This window comes from Ctenopharyngodon idella, chromosome 18 (assembly GCF_019924925.1).
Source record: "Ctenopharyngodon idella isolate HZGC_01 chromosome 18, HZGC01, whole genome shotgun sequence".
Lineage (NCBI taxonomy): Eukaryota > Metazoa > Chordata > Actinopteri > Cypriniformes > Xenocyprididae > Ctenopharyngodon > Ctenopharyngodon idella.
Window position 1 is genome coordinate 19,890,269 of NC_067237.1, and position 22,547 is coordinate 19,912,815.

The following is a 22,547-nucleotide window of genomic DNA, read 5'->3' on the forward strand; positions in this document are numbered from 1 at the left end:
TAAAAAGAATATCAAGTTTCAAGCATGAGGAAAAAGTTGTCAAACTGGTCTGAACTAGTTTGCCTCACTATCAAACAGCCACATTGCCAATAAAAAGCTGATAAACCGGGAGCCATGCCCAGCAAAAAGGAAGCAGGTTCTCAGTCAAAGAACAATTGGACGGAAGGGAGAAGTCCACTCTTGACGCTCACTAACCCTCCAAATAACACAACTATTTCCATTGTGACCCGTGAGGTCACTCACCAAGCACATTCACAGTCAATAAACAACTACTGGCTTTAAAACACTAATCTATTTAATGTGAGTATAGCAGTGTGCCATGTTAGTTAATGCACAGCAACACAAAAATGATCATTTAACAACATTAACAACAAAAGTCTGTCAAAAGCGAAACATTGGCATGCATTTTTAGCATGTGAATACTTTTCCATATCAAAATGTTTAAATATTAATTTAAGGCATAGGGACGCATCTTCTATTAATAGTCTGTTTTATTCTGATGAGACAAAAGTCCTTAGAAAATTCAATCTTGGATCTATTTTTCTGCACCATTTCCTTGTTGCTCACACTATGTTGATACTAAGTTATTTAAAGTTTAGTGTTTACTGGAGAAGAAATATGTAGCTGCACTGCAGACAGCATTTATTACCAGACATCAGGAAAGAAACAGAATCTTATTTTCCTGGTAAGGTTGAAGGTATTTGATAGGCAGACTTGAAAACATTTAAAATGTGAGCCAGACCCACATGCCACTTGTTTAAAACCATTATTCCCCTTCCCATGAATTAGTTCTTAAAATGTCAATTTCATTGACAAGCAAGCAAAAGTAAGGCACTACAAATTAAATCACTAAAAGATGACAGAAGTAAATACAAGAGATCTAATTCCATGTCATTGCACATAAAGCAAGTCTTGTTAAAGCTCTCACCTGTATTTGACATCGAACAGGGTCGAGTCGTCATCTTCGTCATTTTCTTCATTTAAAGGAGCCATCTCTACGCGCTCGGCAGGAGTTGTGATAATGTCATACTTTCGTGTTTTTCTGATCTTCTTTGCCGATCTATTCAAACCAGGATTAGAGAGAACATGGTGAGTGAGGTTATGACCACCTGTATGTTTAATAGCATATGAGAGTTTTCCAGTTAGGTGAATAGCAATTAAAAATTCTGATTCATCTATATGATTCCGATTCCTTAAAGTCACCATGATATCAAAGTTGACAATTCTTGTTTTTATGGAATATTGCAGTAAATGATTTATCCGTGCACATCTTTTTAAAATTCATGTGCCCTCATAATCTTTAATCAAAATAACTTCCCTTCCCTCTTGCAGCAAAATCTCTTTTCTGATGACGCGTTTACTGGCTTGAGGGCGGGACAACCTGTCACTCACATGAGATCACAGCAATAACAAACCACAACAATCCAATCAAACCAATTCCCAATGGACAAAATCAAATCCTGCGACTCCCGCTCTACATTTTTTCTTATTCGAGAAGCCGTTTCACTTGGATATACGTCACTATTAACGATTGTTTTAGTAGTTTTGAAAAAAGAAATGGCCATTTACTTCCGTCCATAGTCTGTTGCCAAATGAGTTCGTTTCTGAACTGATAGCTTATGAATCAGAAATAATACAATTGTTTTGAGAGGTGTTTTTTTTTTTTTTTTTTTTAAGAGGTAACATGTTTTCCAATCACTGATCCTGGCTATAAATTAAATAAAAATACATAAGAATACAACATAACATGTGGTAACGTCATTCATTCATTTTTATAAAATACCACAACAAAAACTCATAATGTGTACCTTTAATTACATGTTGTTTTTGTATTGACAAGTCAGTAACTGCATTGTTTTTAAGTCTCACGAGCTACAACATACCACAAACATATGGTTAGTGTTTTGATTCACTACAAAGAACCGGCTCTTAAGAGTCATTTGTTCGGGAGTCAGACTACACTGTACATTTTTTGCTATATAAACCGATCTGGAAACACTGTCAGAGTAGTTTAGTTTCGTTAGCATCTGCAGAAGAATTTACGTTCGAGGACCGATAACGGAACCGAACGTCATGAAAATCATTAAATTGCAGTATTTTTAAAAATGTCTCCTAGTACGAATAAGATTCTGAATAAGATTCGGTTCTCGGGTTCCAACCAACAAGCGAACCATCTGCTTCCAAAACCGTTAGAGGATTAAGTCAGGGATAACAAGTCAGCGTTACCAGACAATCCAGAATGTTCCTAAATTGACAAATTGTGTATAGATGTTGTGTTTAGGTATTAGGTACAATTCTGTCTTGTAGCCTACAGTTACACGAAATCTAAAGTGACATTTACCAATGAATCGAAAATGACGCCCTTTTCAATTAAAAGTACGGTGGCATTTTCTTAAGAATAACAGATGATTTGCACTAGCACTCAGACTAACACAAACATAAACCATTTAAATACATGCCAATTTATATATTACCTGAATATTTTTATGACAAGGCACGTGATAAGCAAGGTTGTTAATACGCAGATAAAAATCGAAATGTTTTTGATGGTAGGAAGATCCCTTAAAATGGTAGAAATGCGAGATCCAACCGCTGCATCTGTTGTATTAGGATGTGATGAATAGTCTTCTTGTGGGGGTAATGTTGAACTCAAATGCGTCGCTGAGGATGGACGCGTATGTGGCTCTCCGTTCACCTCCTGAGCAATGACAATAAGAACCACAGCAAAATAATATGGCCACATATTGTTTCCCGATTTAATCCGCTTACTTAATGTCTTGTGTATTGAAAAGAGTCAGTATAAAGAAGCTCTGCGCTCTGTAACTCGAAATGCGAACAACAGCTGTTTGACGAATGATGGGAAATGATGCTCTGAGTCTGACATCTCAAATATTCTACAGTTCACAGTCGGTGGTCAAACATGTCCAAGATCTCGCGAGTATCTTCTCATAATCTGTCTTCCACTTCTCGAGTGTTCCGTTTCATTCTTTTCGTTTGCATTCACACGCAGCTCGAACCGTCATCCAGGATGTTTTCCTGGGAATGCGTGTCGGCAGGAGGAAATGTGGATTATCCACACCCGGAAGAGCTCCGGGAGGGTCCAGAGAGAGACGAGGAACCAATGTGCATCAGCGTTTGGCACCAACGTGCTGTTATGGAAGAAGAGCGCCTGTTGATAGTTGTGTTGGCGAAATATTGAATTTTTTCACGAGATTATACACCTTAGACAATCTTAAGAATACATTTGAATCTATTTGTGTCATTTTATATTCCGTATCTATCTATCTACAGTGTTGCATTGCTTAGTTACTTAAGTAATGTGCTATGTTACTTTTGTGTTACTTTTCCTCATCTGGGCTGGGCTTTCTTGTTTGTTTTTCAATCGTAAAGACCCTTTCACACCAAAAGTGATATGAATAATAAAGAAATGAACACCTGTACAGCTCAAACAAAGAGTAACTTTTAAGTAATTAAGTAATGTGTTAATTTACTAGTTACTAAAAAGTAATCTGAAAGTGATCTATCTATCTACACTATACTGCCAAAAGTTTTGGGACGCCTGCCTTTACATGCACATGAACTTTAATGACATCCCATTCTTAATCCGTAGGGTTTAATATGGAGTTGGCCCACCCTTTGCAGCTATAACAGCCTTGGGAAGGCTTTTCACAAGGTTTAGGAGTATGTTTATGGGAATTTTTGACCATTCTTCTAGAAGCACATTTGTGAGGTCAGGCAGTGATGTTGGCGAGAAGGCCTGGCTCGCAGTCTCCGCTCTAATTCATCCCAAAGGTGTTCTATCGGGTTGAGGTCAGGACTCTGTGCAGGCCAGTCAAGTTCCTCCACAACAAACTCGCTCATCCATGTATTCATGGACCTTGCTTTGTGCACTGGTGCGCAGTGATGTTGGAACAGGAAGGGGCCATCCCCAAACTGTTCCCACAAAGTAAATGAAGCATTAAGAGTTCCTTTCACTAGAACTAAGGGGCCAAGCCCAACCCCTGAAAAACAACTCCACACCATAATCCCCCCTCCACCAAACTTTACACTTGGCACAATGCAGTCAGGCAAGTTCCATTCTCCTGGCAACCGCCAAACTCAGACTCGTCCATCAGATTGCCAGACAGAGAAGCATGATTCGTCACAGAGCACATGTCTCCACTGCTCTAGAGTCCAGTGGCGGCGTGCTTTACACCACTGCATCCGACGCTTTGCATTGCACTTGGTGATGTAAGGCTTGGATGCAGCTGCTCGGCCATGGAAACCCATTCCATGAAGCTCTCTACCCACTGTTCTTGAGCTAATCTGAAGGCCACACAAAGTTTGGAAGTCTGTAGTTATCAACTCTGCAGAAAGTTGGCGACTTCTTTGCACTGTGCGCCTCAGCTCTGTGATTTCACGTGGCCTACCACTTCGTGGCTGAGTTGCTGTTGTTCCCAATTGCTTCCACTTTGTTATGATACCACTAACAGTTGACCGTGGAATATTTAGTAGTGAGGAAATTTCACTAATGGACTTATTGCACAGGTGGCAACCTATCACGGTATACCACGCTTGAATTCACTGAGCTCCTGAGAGCGACCCATTCTTTCACAAACGTTTGTAGAAGCAGTCTGCATGTCTAGGTGCTTGATTTTTTACACCTGTGGCCATGGAAGTGATTGGAACACCTGAATTCAATGATTTGGAGGGGTGTCCCAATACTTTTGGCAATATAGTGTATCTATCTGTCTGTCTATCCTAAGGATCCTTAAGAAGGAACAAATGTGGGTAGAAACCCATGTTTATTTGGTGGGTAAAGTGCTTTGCAAAGAGGCTGTTGTTGAAGTATGATTCATTAAATTCTATATTTAACAGCAACATAAATCATGAAACCCATGTCTTAGCAGAGAAAATATCTATTTCTCAAAAAGGGCATTAAATGTACCGTAGCGAAAACGGCCTGCTTAATTTTAGAGAGTGGAAAATAGCTGTGAAAAAATACTGTTTATATCGCAATAAAACCTTTACTAATTTCTAACCATAGTGGATCTCAGCAGAATAAATGCATGATTTGATCTCTTAAAGTCATAAGAGAAGGAAATGGGTTATTGTTGGATTTGGCTTTCCTGTTCCATCCTGTTATTTAACAAAATTTAACAGGGAAGTCCCAGTCCATATGTTCTCCTAAATAAAAAAGCATATAATATGATATTTTTACATCAATAATATGGATTAAAACCAAACATGTATGAGTAATAAGTTTTTTTTTTTTTTTTTTAAATATTAATAATGATAATAATACATGAATACCCTAAACAAAGAAAAAGATTTTAACTTTAGATTTCACAAACTGTAAATTTAAGCAGAGCATACACCATTCCTGGTGTATCAGACTGCTAAATAAGTTAGGCAAACAAGATTATGATTTTCTGGGAAGTTATTGAATTATTTTCAAAGTGACACACTTCTAAAGAAAGAGAAACATTTTTAAGTCCTCCTGACTACCAGCTATGGAATTTTGTCCTCTGTAGAGGACATTATATTTTAGCGAATTTCTCTGAGACCTTACATGTCACTGTTTTAGCTCTGGATGTCCTGTAAAGAGCACATTCAGGGATTTTCAGAGATACCAAATGTTCAGAGGTTTCACCATGACCACTCCTGGTCTCCTTGGTCTTTAAATGGCTGACATTAATTTAGTGATCAAATTTAACACCCTTATGGAAATAAGATAATATTTTGTTATTATAATTTACATCTAACTAATTTTCAAATTGTTTGTCATAAATCAACATCTCAGGAAAATGTTATAGTGTTTCAAATCAAAATATGACTTTCTGTTATGAAACAGGACATTGATTTCATTTTGGGAGACACAACAAGTGGGAAAGAAATTATATATCAATATTTCTATGAAATATTAGATATTATTATGAAAATCTTGCCAATTATTACTCCCGTAATTACACTTCTTTTTTCATTACATGTTGCTATAAGAAAACATTAATATGCAAATTACATCCAGCGTGTAGTAGATACATTTGTATATAATGGAAAAAAAACAAACATTTATGACCATTTTACACACATATAACATATAAAGCAAAATGGTATATCAAATCATTCTGTTATATCTTTCATAACATAGTTGAGAATCATCTTTATACAAAGTTTGGTATAAAACATCCTGAAACCTAAAAATTGATTTGTGATTTTAAAAAAATCCCATTGTCTATTCATGCCTTATTTTATTTTTTTAAAAATTAAGTCCTGGTGTCCACTATAGAGGACATAGCATAGCACATGAATAAAATATAATTTTTCAAAAATTTAATTTTTAAATTTTTTTCTTATGCTCTAAACCAGTGGTTCTCAACCGGTGGGGCGCGAGTAGGCTACAGGATGGGAGGGAAAAAAAAATTTTTTTTTATCACTAAACTACTGTCATAAAAAGTTATAGTTTTGTATATACATAACTCCTGAATAAAATTAAAATGTGTTTGGACTGATTTAAAAAAAAAAGTTTTGAACAAATTTGATTGGTTTGTCGATAGTGAGCGCAAATGCAGGTGATAAGCGGTTTTATTAAGCGAGTCATTGTGTCGTTCATTCACGATTCGTTCAAACGTCCGATTCATCAAGAACGAGACAGATGTTTGTGAATGGGTCATTGGATCTTTGACTCAAACGATTTGTTCAAAACACTGAATCATTCAAAACGCGATTGAGTGTTGCTGTGAGATGCGCTATGTTGTGATCTTTGTTTGAATTCATCGGATCTATTTTCGCTGCTAAAATAGACCAAAACAGTCATTATTTCGTCTAAAATGTAAGTGACTTAATATTATTAACTTGGTTGTTGAACTGTCATATCAGTGTCACATTTTCAAAAACGAGGTGATGGTAAATTAAGTGATGGTCAGTTGTCAGCTCTCTTGGTCGTCAGGTCGTGTGATGAATGTTGCTGAACTGTATTCAAATGTTATAAATATAAAAACACCACATTTTGAAATTTAACTGCAGTATGTCAATTTAGTTTATTTGTGTGTGCTGCGCTCATAGACTTTAGAAAACGGCGCTCATTTGTTTGATTTCTCCTCGAGAAGCTGCGCAAGCCTCAAAAGTTTAAGGTCCTTGCACCCTGACTGAGTCCGAAACTGTCGTATTCGTTTTTTCATATTCGTCATTTGGTGGCTCTCAATTGTCAAAAACACCCCTCAAAATATTTGCTACGGGTGCGAAAAATGCAGAAAATCGAACCATCCGAATTAATTTTTATGACGGACGGAAGTTTCAGAGGCTGCAAACGTATAAAACGTGAGGTCGTATTTAGTTATATATATGAACGAATAAACTAGTCAGAATGTAGGCTACAGTTAAAGCTTTCCTTTACCTGCAAGCTTCTGTAAAAAATGCAGATGATGCCTACTATTAGGCCTAGTAATAATAACAATAATAAAGCATAAATTAATATCAGAGGTCTGGTGCCAATTCCCAATTATAGCAATAGCCTAGTAATGATAATAGGCCTACTGATGATAATAATAATAATAATAATAATAATAACAACAATAAAGCATGTAACCTCATATAATTATATAGCAATAGCCTAGTAATGATGATAGGCCTACTACTACTCATAATAATAATAATAATAATAATGCCTGCAAGCTCACTTTAGAAGTCTGGTGCTACTGCCAATTATAACAGTAGCCTAGTAATGATAATAGGCCTACCTACCGCTACTGATAATAATAATAATAATAATAATAATGTGGGCCTAAAAATAATAGCCTAGGGCTATCTATCTATCTATATCTACTGGGTCCCCTACTGCAATGAACCAGCTTTGGGGGGCCCAGCTTGCAAAAGGTTGAGAACCCCTGCTCTAAACAATGTAATGACATAAAAAAAAAATTAAATTCACAAAACTTTTTTTTTCCTGGTAGTCTGGAGGGTAAGAAAATTAAAGTAAATTAAATACATAGTTTATATTAGCCACATGATGGCGCTATCTACACAGATACAGTCAGTTGACCTTTCTGCCGAAGAAATCTGGGGCCGGTTGCATATTTTTTTTATTTTTTTTTAGGCTATAATTACTTTATTATAGTTATTATAAAGTAGGTAACACCTTCAAAATATACATCACTGTCTGAGATAATGGCAGAAATACTTATACATGTTTGATGCACCGAAATGACAGAAGTGTTTTGTTGTGTGCTCGTGTCAAGCACAATATATAAGTGCACTTATATACACACAATATTCAGTGCACTTGTTTCACTGCTACTTAAATGAAGCATCACATACAGTACAATAGATTTACCAATGAAGATATACATCCTCGGATAATACAGGCAAGTTCTTAAGAAGTAATCCGACTTCATCAGTAGTTATGCCTCCGTCTGTTTACAAATGTAGCATTTTTTGCACACCTACTTAACAATTATTTGAAATTAATCAGTTTTTCAAGACAAGGTTACCCTTTAAAACCCAAATCTCAGAAGCTCGCTGTTTAGACGAAGCTCAAAAGAATGAGACACGAATTATATTTAGGCTAATTGTAACATTTTGCATCGTGACATTCCATCATGTGTTTGTATTTGGGCTGGTTGCATATACTGCTAAGATTAGTCTTACAGATTAGTCATCACATTTTTTTCTTTAAGACTTTTTAAGTCAGCGACATTAAAAAAAAAAAAAAAAAAACTTCGATTGGTCTAATTTGAAAAAAAGTAAGACTGATTGCCCCTTGACTTATCACCATTATGTTAAGACAGTATGACCCACTAGGGGCAGTCAGCTTACTTTTCGGTATCAAATTAGACCAATGTACATTTTCACGTAACTGACTTAAAAAAGTTATGAACAGTCTTAAAGAAAAAAATTGATGACTATGTATGTGTGTCGTCTCCCTTAATGTTACATCTTTGAGCCAGGTGTAACACTTGTATGACTAGTCTCAGCGGTTTATGCAACTGGCCCCAGATTATTTCAAAAAGCAAATTTTAAGATATCTTCAACGTCAGACTCATTGCACAAACTTTTTGATTTCAAACAAAAAATGCATAGGGCACTGGTTGATCCACAGTCCAAATAACACCACAAATTTCATAGAAGGCCACAAGAGGGCTCTTATTTATCTTTTTATTATTTTTCAGTCCAAATAAATTTCACATCTTTGTTTGATTCAGTACTGCACTAAAAACAGTGTTCCGATTTGTGTGCTGAAATAAAGGGTCATAATATAGTGTCATTTATTTATTACAGTATTTTTAGTTCTGAAAAAATACAGACATTATGGCATCAGGTTTTGACACCTCTTTCTATCAATACTTGGCTTTTTGTTTTTTAAATGGTATGGCTTGTACACAAATAATCTACCTTCCATTACTTCCATGAAATGTCCACCTGGTTCATTTGTGGCCTGTGGCACCAGTGCCTACGTGGCATGACTATAGAGGAGAAGGGAAAGGGAGCCAAGGGCTGATACAATTACAGTTGCTAAGTAACCAACTGCGGTATGCAGACTAGCTGTTGGAGAGAAATGAGCCCTTGACAGAGCTGAGGTTCTGTTACTGTTTTATATTTATATTGCAAAAATGTTTTATATAAACTATGGATGTTTGGTTTTGACTGTTGCAACTTGTACATGAAACCTTATGTCATAAAATAAACACCGTAAATTCTAATGATTTCACTCAATTGACCCCTCGCCGGGAGTTTGATTGACAAAGGATCTAACCGATCATAACGGCGAATCCGCCATTTTGTCCGACAAAACAGTCAGGAGTTAGAAGATTAACCTCGGTGGACTTGAACTTGAAAAATGGTGTGTACCGACGTCTTTCCGCGTTTGAAACAACATTCTATCTCATGTTCATTCATGTTTATTTGATGCTATAAATGAACTAGTAGGAAGAGATGATTGGTTCACGAGCCGCTTGAGCTGAGGCGCTATAGCAATCTGTCACGACACATTAAAGAGCCACAAAACGGTTTTTATTGTTCGAATTTTTTTTAAAAATTACACAATTTGAAAGCTGGGATTTTGTTTAATATCATAAGTAACCTGCTCTATCTTGTCTTTCGACGTGTTGTGAGTGTCCTCTTTGCTCCGCAATGTATTTTTCACTCTGTGTGGCGTGACAACGCAACAGTAACTAAGGGGGGCGGGTCTTTGCGAAGGGTCAATTAGCCTATAGGTTTTAATTAAATAGCAAATTTGTCTGAAATGTATAACTCATGAAATTACTTAATAATAACCCCATGAATTACAATAAGTAGCCTTTTAAATTAAATAAATAAAAATAATAATAACACTAGTAATATTCCACTCGGGGCCTTCTGTGCCAACTCACTTCAAAATATTTTTAATCCACAAATATAAAACATTAAAGGGATAGTTCACCCAAAAATGAAAATATTGTTATCATTTTCTCACCCTCGAGTTGTTCCAAACCTGTATAAATTTCTTTTGTTCTGCTGTACACAAAGGAAGATATTTGGAAGAATGTTTGTAACCAAGCAGATCTCGCCGCCCATAGAGTACCTCAGGGATGACGTGTTTTTGTAGGCAAAACCCGGAAGCGAGTTAGCATTTTAGGACTTCCGGTTCCATCGCCCCCAAGTCAATGGGTTTTCTGAATGGGTTTTTGCTAAATCGCATGAGGTCTGTGGTTAACAAAGCCTCTAAATATTTTTTTCACGTTGTGATCTATGACATAAAACACACCAGTTATAACCCGCTTGTGATTTTTTTTTTAAACCTTTATTGTGTCTTGAAAAACGGCGGTTGCTAACAAATTGCTAAAAGGGACTACTTCCTTTAGCGGGGACTTTAGACGTCATCATGACAAACAGGACATTTGGACAGCATTTCTCATGAAAAAGTGGATAAGTATTCATACACAGTGCAGATCATAATCAGCGAGCATGTTTTTAAATAAAGTTGTTTTTTAAGTAAAGTTTGAGGAAGCTTGGTGGTGGTGACGTTGATCCGCGACCATGGTGTGCTGTAGTCCGTTTATAGCCTATTGTTAGCTTTTTATATCTGACGACTTTATTTAGGCTTCATAATGTATAAATGTGGTGTTAACTTGTAAAGATTATCTTGATAGACAAAACGTGTAAGTGTCATAAACCTTTGTTAAACACAGAGCTTATTTTTTGCGATTTTCCAAAAGTGTATGGGAAAAATGCATAGGCTTTCGATCGAGGGAACCTGTGCGCCGCTAACTTCCGGGTTGGCCTACAAAAACATGTCATTCCTGAGGTACTCTATTGACTACCATAGTATTTTTTCCCTATATGGTCAATGGGGGCGAGATCTGCTTGGTTACAAACATTCTTCCAAATATCTTCCTTTGTGTACAGCAGAACAAAGAAATTTATACAGGTTTGGAACAACTTGAGGGGGAGTAAATGATGACAAAATTTTCATTTTTGGTTGAACTATCCCTTTAATGTCTCCACAACTCCCTCATTAACAAATAGACACAAAGAAGTTTGATATTCAACATAATACAATATCACAGATTACTTTTTTCCAGAGACGCCTTTCCTTTTTGTTTCCATGCAAATCACCTTGTATGAATTCATATGAAATTCAACACCTCGTGAAATAGTAATGCCAACTCATGAGATTAGGTTGGAAATTTCTTATAGCCTATGTTTTTAGAGCAGTTTTCAATTTATCAAATAGCCTGTATTATCATTATTATTTAAAGAGACTTTTTGAGAAAATTTGTCCAATAACATTCAAAGATGCCGCTGCATTTTTATGTCAATTATTCATACTCACATTCTTGTGTTAGCAATTTTATTTTTTCCAATTTATTTTTCTTTAAAATTAACTTTTGAGGTATTAATGTTGGTAAATCTTCAAGTAAAGTCTTTTCAAGTAATGTTAACCACAAACCCATAAATCAAAAGTTGATTTATATAAATAAAAAACAAAGACAACAAATGGCCCCAAAATGCTAATCCCCTTCTTGGTTTTATGACTACAGTCTAAACAGCTTTGTTATATAAAATCATGTCTTTATATAAGTGTAAGTTACATTATGTAAGTTAACTATACAATATGGCTACATTAGTTGTACAGTAAGCTATTTTATCAGTTTTTAGAATGATTTGCTGTTGTATCCTATTTGTCGTTAAATTGCAGTGTTGTCAATATGCCGGTGTAAAAAATTAGTATGTTTTCGGTCACTGAAATCAAAAGTTAGTTTACATACACAATCATGGATGCTGCGTTTCTTCTACCCAGAATGCTGCAGTGAGAGGAAGTTGTCTATGCTTACGCTGAAGCTCAGGGCTGTCCGTCCACTCGATCAGTATAACAGCACAGAGAGGACGAGGAGCGCACACAGGAGCGAAGAGACAGCGGTGAGGGGCGAAGATGGCGATGCGGCGCGGTCTGAGCGAGAAGACCTCATTAAAACGAAGAATGTCAACGAAGAGAATGGCGTCGACCTGCTCAGATGAAAGAGCAGATCGCAACGGTGAGAACATGGTAAGATTTCATTATAAATTTAACTTAGAAACGTGTTTGAGCGAGTGGTACAGACGCACCAATATGGTGGAAAAGGAGAGGGTTCGACGAGGTGTTGTAAAATGGCCATGATGGGGCCATTGCCAAGTACTGAAAAAAGGCATTCCGTCGATTTAATCGACGATTTTGAGGTAAAAACATCGTGAAATTGTTAGGAAAACAATGGATGGATATGTTGCAGGAAGACTGTGAAGATTTCAACTGGCAGCAACGAAGAGAAACAAGGATTTAACTGTCTACGCATTTTAAATTCGCTTTGTCCTTGAGAGGACAAAATGTCCTTGTAACATTCGAAAGCGGAAAAAATATATTATATTGAAATATTGTTGTGATAATGCACTAGTGGACGTATCATTTCCAGTCTCAACATTTTGATTGTCTTTTGTTGGTTTCAAATGTTTTCTTTGAATAAACAATTTTATTGAACATTCTAATGCATTTATTGTGTGTTAATTACTGAAAAATAATCTTTTTCTCCGGATGTACATTGTTTTGAACTTGTTCAAAGAACGTTGTGAATATGTCAACTTGCCTTAGGATTTAGTACATTTTGATGTTTTACTTTATTTTAAGATTGTATTGTTTTCTGCATAAAATGTAATAGTTTTACTTTTCATTTCATGGGTCTTTTCCACTTGAGAATGTACTTAAATAAACGTATCCACTTGTATTTCTTGTGTTTTGAAAAACATTTATGCTGTATTTTCGACGTTAAATAATAGGGTGTTGGCTTTTAACCCATTGTGGTCCAAAAGAAGTATTTATATTCTTCAAAAAATGTAGAAACATGTTTCTTTCTTTCTGTTTTTCCTTTTTGGTCAGAGATGTATGTGAAGTACATTTTCACCTGATTAGTACTGATTTAAAGTATTAAATGCCCTAAAATTTTACAAAAATTATTGATAAATATAAAAAAAAGTCCAATTTTAATCTGGAAAGTGTTTTTCATTGTTCTAGTTTCCACAATATCATAGAAACGTATAACCTAGAAAGTAATGCTGTTATGGTTGTCTATTTAAGGTGTAAAATGTTAGCTTTAAAATATGAGGTCTATGCTATAAATGTATATAGAATCAACTGTTCACTGCTGTCTAGAAAACTAATGTTGCTACTAATGCTGCATGTAAGAATAAATAAAAAATAAAACATGTGCCCTAAGTGATGATTCTAATATAAAAGATGTTTCTGATTTATGTATATTCTTCAATGTATATGAAGTACTGTCACGTTATGTACTTTAAGAATTTTTCAACAATAGTACTTGCAGATTACTTCGTTAACTAAAGAATTTGTATTTGATGTAGAGAAAATGCATGATTGAAATGGATGTTTCTTTTGAACATTTTGACACCGAAATGAGTGGTGTTATGTAAAGTATCCAATACAATACTAATTGTCCGAAATGTTTTTTTGTGTACAGGAATCAGAACGACTGGATAAAAGATGATGGAATTTCATTCAGTCTCATGCCATATAAATGTAAGTGACATTTAATGTACTTACTAACTAAACTATACATTTGCGCAATCTGTTGAGCTTTATTTACCTTATCATCGACCACCACTAGGTTGTGCTCTAAATCAAATCGTAGGATGCATCTTCAGTCTAACGAAGAATCTTTTTGTTGTTAAAGGTTCCTGATCTCCTGAACGTCAGAGAAAGATGAGGAAAAGGATTTTTGCCGTAAGTATTGCAATTAAAGGAACCTTGTAGAATGTAGGGTTTACGCTGTAGATAGCTACAGCGTAAACCTTTTCTTATCTTTTCTTGTATAACATACAGTTATTATTTTAGCTGCTTTATGTGGTGTATTTACTAATGTTTTAAAAATACTGTAATTTGGCCAGAAGTATAGTTAACAATGCAATTTTTTCACAATTTGAGCAAATACTAAATTTTTATAAATGCATTAAATTTTCTACAAATTCTAGTAAAATTTCAACAAATTCTGCACAGCCCGAGATTTTAATCCATTAAAGAATATAAAGAATCTGAATTTGCTATGGTACCCATAAAAATTGTTTTAACGAAAAAAAAAAAAAAAAACCATTAATCATGGTACTAACTATGAACTCTTTACACACATCCATGTTTAGCGAAAGATTACATTCAGACATTCGAAATAAAAAAAACTTATTTTATACAAACTATAAAAATAAAATATTTGCAGTTATTAATAGAAACATTATTAAAGGTGACAATATTGCACAATTTTGTTTGGGAATGGGGTGGAGAAATACTATTTAGGCATTCTATAAGCTTAGTATGTAACAAAATTATCACTTTTAATTAATTTTTTCTGGAAATTTCTTTTTTGACAACATACCTAAAAGTAGGGTTGTGATGATAGTATCGTGTATCGACGGTAGTCAGAGATATCGGCGATGGCTGATGCTATTGACGATAATTTAATCGTTTTCCCAATAATGTATTAAGTTACTATTGTAGGTATTATTGTTATCAGGCTAGTATTATCAAATTAATATTAAGGACCTACAATTTATTTCCCTAATTTCATAATGACATCACCACATAACACTCCTTATTGAAAATGTTTTTAAAACAGATTACAAAACCACATCCCACATCAAAACTGAATTGCAAGGTGATCTATTCACAAATTCAAGAGTGCTTTTTATAAAAGTAACGCATCAATCTTGTCCAGGTTTTGTTTAAGCCAAGGCGAAAATGACGTTGTTCGTCAACATTTTGTTTCCATAGCACATAAACAAAACATTTAATGACACTAATAACAGCACAATTAAAAATTATTATTAATGATATTACTAAAACTATATAGGCCTAATAACAGTCTTTAAGTCCGAACACAGCACAATAATCAGTTATCGATGAAAATCAAAAGCAGCTTCAAACACTGACTTAAAAAAAACTTGTTGTATGCAGCGTCAGATGCCAAACACTCGGTCAATAATTGACTGGTTTAAGTCTCTTTCACTGGCATAACTCTATCTTTGCTTGCAAAATGATAGAAAAAGATTCTCATTTCAAATTTAAATGAGTAAATAAGTAAATTATTGCACCCCCCACCTCCCCCCGCCAGCGATAATATCGTGTATTGGAGATCTCGCAGGCTGACGATATGACGCATGTGATCGCCCAACACTACCTAAAAGTATCATTTTATTTTCCTTATTGCAGAATCATTAATACCTGGTGCATTTAGATTTTTCTAATTGAATTTAAAATGTTTTAACTATCCATTCAATTAAAACAATTTTCTTATATTTCACCGACACGGTGAAAACATGTCGTTGTCCCTAGTGTGAACATTGATAATACAAACTTAAGTCACTTTTTTTTTTTTTTTTAATGCAACAAATGGGAAAAAAATAAAAGGACACACATCCCCCTCTTCAACAAATTTTTATATCTACAATAGAAAATTAACTCAACAATATTTTCGTTTAAAGAGTTTTTCTCTCAAGTTGGATTTGGGTTTGGTGTTGTTTCACATGGCAACCAATTATTTAAAAATTTTCCAACATGCCTCAATTCCTGCTCACTGTGGTTTCCAGTAGTATGATTTTCATGTCATTGTCACCAATGTAATAGAGCCTAATTAGTGATAACTTTTTTTGTGTATTATTGCCAAAGCAAGGAGAGCTGTTATTGCTTTCTAAATGATTTGACTCAATTTCACCTGGGAAAACTTAAAACATTAAAAATTGATTAGTCTTACGTATCCAGACCTTCAAACTGATGGCAGGTCTGGATTCCATAGCAGCTTTCATTGGCCAAGGACCGCCCAGAGTCCGTCTGACTGACATGTAAAACAACCAATCACAGTTTTTGTTCAGCGTCATGTTACGGGGTGTGAAAATGTAAAGCCGACGTCCCTGCAATGTCAGAAGAGTGTAAAACTCTGACATATTTTAAAGAGTCTATGCCCCAAACATTACATACTTCACATACTTTTGAAAATCCAGCGTTTAGTTGATCACATCATTGTCACATTTGTAAACACAACGGCTTTCTTTTTCCATGAGGGGGTTTGGCATCACGGCATCTTTGTTTCCAGGTGGACCGTTAAAGAACACGACATGCTCATCTCCCGGAAAACCTGTAGAATTTAAACAATCAGCTGACATAAAAAAAAATTATAAAAATTGATACCTGCCATCATAGAGATACAAACATAGATGCCTCATTAGCGGCTGTTTCTATGGGCTGCTATACATAAGCCATCCGCCATATTGGAACGGTCAAAGCCGGTCCGTGAACACTCGAGAGCAAGTTGACTGAGCGTCTGCAACCGTAGATAAACGCATATATGATTATCTATATCTGCAGATGATTTTGCTGAACACAATACAACAAGACAAAGGCGTCAGCCAACATGACATTTAAAAAGTTACCATAGTTAAAACCTGTAATATTGAGTTAATACATATTAAAACTCAAACCAACACATTTTCACCTGTGAAAGGTTATTCTATTTCTTCGAGAAATTTAAATTTAGGCGGTTTCAGAACCAGAAGCTGCACAATGTTGTGGCATCATTGATTCTTACTATGAGTGACGACACTAACCGTTCCAAGATGGCGGGTGCGCTGACGTGTCTGGAGTGGCCAAATGTGGCAAATGTGTATACATATCTATGTCTGCTATATGTAGGGATAAAAAGTAAACAACCATCTAGCAACTGCATAGAGGCACGCTAACAACCACCCAGAACACCCTGGAATCATGGCAGTGACTTTTGCATGGAAAAGAATCTCTTAGAGTTAATACTATTTGGAAGATAAATAGAAAATCTTTTGAAAGTAATGTAGGATTAAGGCTTAATTCTTTCCATTACTAAACAGATGACAAAGTTTTGCTTGAATTAATCATAAGGCAATGTGACACTTACTTGAGCAGCTAATGCAGTTCTCAACTGACAGTGTTTTGTTTTATACCTCTGATCTCACTGATTGTCCTTCTCCTTGTAGATGACGTTTGCCTGAGGAGGAAACGGCAGCAAAATTTCAAGGAAGGGAAGACTACTCTGTAAGTCCTCACAGTGTTATTTGTATTATTAAGGTATTACTACATATGTCTGTCATTTTAGCTACATTTAGGCCCCAGTAAAGTAGTAAAGTATTTTTGCCCAGGTACATGTAGTAGTTAATAAACAGCATTAAATGGATTTCATCAAAATAATTAACTTACAATTGCTACAGTTTTTTACAGTTTATATTAAATGTAAAGAAAAAATTCAAAGCTCAAAGGAATGGTGCTAAGAATTTTTGTTTAATAATGGGCTTCCTGTTACAGCTTGGGAAGGTGTAAAGGTGTGTTGTTGTTTTTTTTTTTGGATGACTGTACATATAATTTACTTGTCTTTAGTACCTGAGCGTGCTTGGGTGCTCTCTTCACCACTACTTGTTTTCAGTGGAAACCTTTCTTGAGATCAGTAGCTATGTTTTCAACCAAAGTTGCGAATTTTACTTGTGCGCAAAATTGGAGTATCGCATAAAACATTTGCCAATGAAGCGTTTCCATCACATGTGTTCAAGAGAACAAAATCATCACTTCCTGGGAAACCAGTGCAAAATATCTGTAATGAAAATGGAACTTGTTGCAATCGAGGAAGCCACTGAAGCTCTTTTCTTACATCATAAATGATTTGCATCTCAGAATGCACAGACGAAACGCAGTAAACGCTGTGATGTTATCTTGCGTTTGGATACCTAGTGTTTGGAACACAATCATGTGAGACACTTCTGGGAGGTCATTATACCAATTGATTCTGATGAAAGACTTTGGCTCAGGCAATTCAGAATGACCAAACCAACATTTGAGATGGAACTGATCCGCTGGTTAGTCCAGTTATCCAGTCACATCTTCTGTGTTGAGGAAAAGTCACACAAGGTTTTTTTTTTTTTTTTTTTTTTTTTGCGCTTCAAGAGATTTCAGTAAATATGCGCATGTCGTCTTATCTGATTTAAAAAAAGTACCTGCCTCAATTGAGCGCATGCGTTTTTTTAAAATCGCATTTTTAGAATTTATGCTTATCTTGGCATTTCCATCCAGCGTAACACTTTCCTTGTGGAGTCAGTTCTGCTTTTGTGTAACTTGTTTTACACATCTTTGATTCTGTGCCACAATTTGCCTCCTTTTTTCACTGGCTGTTGCATACTTTATGCATTTAAAGTTTTCACTTGTGCCACATTTACACTGGAATACACTACAACATTTCCATTTTACTTGTGACATGGATAAAACTTTTTCTGCTTTTGATTTTGGGATGGGTATCCAGACAGGACAGACTAGAAATTATGGTCCTTTACCATTGCACATTAGTGTGCATTAGCCCATGTCCTTCACATTAAGTCACTGTTTAATTTGAGCTGACACCTAATTATTCTAATGATATATCTGATGAAAAGGGATCGAAATAGTTTAGAAGGAAAATGTTCTTAATTTGTGGCTAAGGTTACTGACATTTTCAGTAAGCAAATGCAATACGTCCGTTGAGAAGGAATCTGACTTCAAATCTTTTTTTTTTTTTTTTTTTATCACTGTTCTAAAGCCTGACTTTTTTAAAATGTACTTCATAACCATTTTTTTTTTTTTTTTTTTTTAATTGAGAATTTCTTCCTCATAACATTTGGGACAACTTGTTTACTTTTTGGTAAAATTCTCTTCATATTTGTACTTAAACACATCAGTATGCAAATTTCCCAGTTTGTGAACAGACCCTTTGCAGTGTTGCTTCTCATTTTAGTGGTGAAGCCACTAAAATGGCTTCACCACTTTAGTGAAGCCATTTTCTTTTTTCTTTTCTCCCCCCCCCCCCCCCCCCCCCCCCTTTTTGTTTCTTTTTTTTTTTTTTCTTTTTTAAATCAAGTCTCAGCAGCCTAAACATCATGAATGACTTAACTACAACAATTTTACTGTTCAATTATTTCCTCTAATACACTTTTAATTTTGGCTCAAGTTACACATTGTAATAACAATCACATAGTATGGAAAAACGCACTTCAATAATTGACATTCTCACATTTTTCACCTATTTCAATGCTTTTTAGACTCATCACTTGGATACAACTTTGTTCTTGTATCTAACATTAATTACCATTTAAAAAAAAAAAAAAAACATGATTATTAGAAGAAATGTACCTTTTGTGAAGCACATCCACAGAAATAATAGCTAATGACAGACATATGTTGTGTAATATGTTGTGATTTTTAAACTGTGGGTCTATCGTAAAGCTACTTTCTGATTGTCAATGTAATAAGTAAACCGATAAGTGAACCAAATCCAGGTACTATAGATTTTCTGGTAGTTGAAAGTAAAGGTTTTTGTAGTGTTGTTTCTTGTGAAAACGCTTCTGAAATTGTGTGACTAGAGTTTCTTGCACTTACATTTGTAGGTGAATGTAACGAAATCAAGCGGCCGCATTTGCGGCAACTATATAGCATTCTTCTGTTAGCATTTTATCATATGAATAACATTAAATTTTGCTGTAATTATGCTACTATTATAATATTGACAAGTTAGTTGTGCATGTTAATGTTGAAGTTGTCCTAATTGACCATAAGAAGCTACCTTGTGAGATTGACCATTCTCTTAAACTTGTTAATCGCTAGCTATAGAACCATATCAAACAGGATTCTGATTTGGTTCTGATTTATAAAAATTTTTGTTGATAGCTACACTATAGCCGTACGTTACCATTTTTATGAAAAGCTGTCATCGCATCTTTAAGAATACATTTGGGGTTTACATGTTTTCCCTTCTCCTTTTTGATTTCATTTAAGAACCAATTCTGGACAGTCAAGTGGAGACACTACTGCTTAATGAGGAAGATGGCGGCTCATATTTTGCTTTTGGATTTGGAAAGAAAGACATTTTATTTGTTTGTGATTTGCTATGATGTTTTACTTCATTCGCTGATGTACAAATGTATGTATTGTGTCATTTTAATGCATTGTTGTTTTAATGAAATGCCTGTATTTCAAAATTTAAAAATGCTTTTTTTTTGTTGCCTTTTTTAAAAGAAAAATAAAAAAGTTTCGTGATTGAACTATATCAAGTTGCACTTATTGGATGGAAAATAAAAATGACGTTTCGCAAAATATTTACTTTGCGGTTTACGTCCAAGCGTCCAACACAGGTTCAACTTTTTTTCTTTAAAAAAAAAAAAAACAAAACAAAACAAAAAAAGCTATTTTATTTACTTACCGAACTATGAATTAACAAGCTATGTGATATTTTCAAATTTTAATGACTTAGTTTTGTCTTTAACTGCCCTTAACGGCTCGTTTTATTTTTTGCTAGATTAATTTGTTCCATAACTTGAGACTTTCGCAAATTATTTTCGAGCTTTATCTTTTCCATTCAAGGATACACCCACAAATTTCCTGTTGAATTAAAATTACGCATTTGATCCAGCCTGCAAACTTGGCTCACACAACCGTCCTCTTTCAAATATCACGTTTGCAAAGTACATTACATATACAGAGCAGGTGTAAAAGGGTTAAAATTAAATTGTCTAAAATGGTGTCCAGTGTAGTCCAGCACTCACTGCAAAATGGCAGTCTCTTGTCTCATTTCCTGTCTATGCAGGAAGTGAAGGCTTACAGAAATAAATGTATTAACACAAAGATAAGAACTGCCCTTTATAACCACCAATCAGTCGTTAAAATACAGTACTCTTAGGTTAGCACTAACTTGAGGTATTAATCTATCTGTAAAATAACTAGTTTTTATTAAAAATAAAAGGGGTGGGTCTTTCGTGCATCACCTGAGCCCTGGGTAAATGGAGAGAACGTCAATCAAAGGCTAAGCTCTCAGAGCTGGGAAGGAGCTTTAGATGGCGGATGAACCTTGGGAAGGGGAGAGCGTTGAGCCTCGCAGGGCTCTCGATAGCACTTGTATCTCAACTTTGGTGAACTTTGAGTGCCTCTAGGGGCACCGTAATCGCGCGAATTCGTTCGTTTTAGTACGTTTTGGACTGTAAAGACGTTAATGCGTACGTTTTGTGACTTTGTTTCGTCGAAAAACGCTGTGGTGTGTGCGTAGAGTGGCCAGTCGTTGTTTTCCCTGCCTTGCACTGGCAGCCATGGCGGTCCTCCATTTTTAGTGCGCTCTGCTGGGCTCTTCTCATACTCTCTCTCCCTCTCTCTCTCCATTCAAATAGCCATCGGTGGATTACTGCTATTATTTTTCTTTTCGAATATTATTCCGATTGTTATTTTAATCTCAATCTTGGACTCTTTTTGATTTTTTTTATTGTTATGGCCAAAGTAACAAATCGGATATTTTGTCAGATGTGAATGTACTACTACAATCCTCCTCCTGTCAATGCAATAGGTATGTTTACATCGTTTCTTTTCTATTGTCGAATTTATTTGCTTTCATCGTTATGTTTTAATCGTCCTTTGTCTGATGACGCAGTAAGAATTTATGCATGTGGCTCTGTGAATGTATTGCCTTGAAATGCCATCGACACATGGATATTTGACATCGAATAGAGTCGAGCAGGTGTCATTCCAATTCCGATGCCTTTTAACTTTAGAAATACTGTAAATATTTATTTATTTTAAATTTTTAGTCAAGCCCAACTTGACTTTTTCCATGCATCGCAACGGACTTTTTTTCTTTTGATGGTTCATCCAACTTTAAACTTTTGACAGTTAATACCTGGACAAAAGATCACCATTAACAAATCCCAAGACAAAATCATGATGAAGAATAAGAGTAAAAAGCAGGAAGATGAAGGCTCAACTCAAAGCAATGCTTCCAGGTACGATCTTTCATATTTTCCTCTCTTTTTTAACATGTGTCTTGATTGTTTACCTTTACAAGCATGGTTGATCACCTGTGCACGAGTTTAAACCACAATGTCTGTAAATTATTTGGGTTTCATATCATTGACCTTGGGATAGATGTATAGCCACACCCTGATTTTGCTAGTATTTCTAAAAGTGAATACAAGGCCTATGGGCCTTTACCAACATTTATGCTCGAGATACACAGTGTTTTACACAGATTTGA

At 35.3% G+C, this 22,547-nt stretch overlaps 2 protein-coding genes across 6 annotated transcripts in view; one reads left to right on the top strand and one right to left on the bottom strand.

The window, feature by feature from the left end:
- Positions 1-924: 924 nt before the first annotated feature.
- fam174b (family with sequence similarity 174 member B) lies at positions 925-3,089 on the bottom strand. Its single transcript, XM_051871225.1, has 2 exons — positions 2,475-3,089; positions 925-1,060 (listed from the first exon to the last, which is right to left on the bottom strand). Exons 1-2 carry the CDS (start codon positions 2,741-2,743, stop codon positions 925-927), a joined length of 405 nt encoding a protein of 134 aa, XP_051727185.1. The 5' UTR covers positions 2,744-3,089.
- Positions 3,090-12,241: 9,152 nt separating this feature from the next.
- Positions 12,242-22,547, top strand: part of chd2 (chromodomain helicase DNA binding protein 2) — a 42,132-nt gene continuing 31,826 nt past the window's right edge. For 3 of the 5 annotated variants that reach the window (XM_051871219.1, XM_051871222.1, XM_051871221.1), the window contains exons 1-6: positions 12,242-12,502; positions 13,962-14,020; positions 14,175-14,224; positions 17,494-17,551; positions 20,309-21,863; positions 22,187-22,296. In XM_051871219.1, coding sequence (XP_051727179.1) covers positions 22,235-22,296 — 62 coding nt within the window. In that variant the 5' untranslated portion in view covers positions 12,242-12,502; positions 13,962-14,020; positions 14,175-14,224; ... (1 more) ...; positions 20,309-21,863; positions 22,187-22,234. Of the gene's footprint in view, positions 12,503-13,961; positions 14,021-14,174; positions 14,225-17,493; positions 17,552-20,308; positions 22,297-22,547 lie in introns of all 5 variants that reach the window. The other 2 variants (XM_051871220.1, XM_051871223.1) reach the window with 2 other exon arrangements.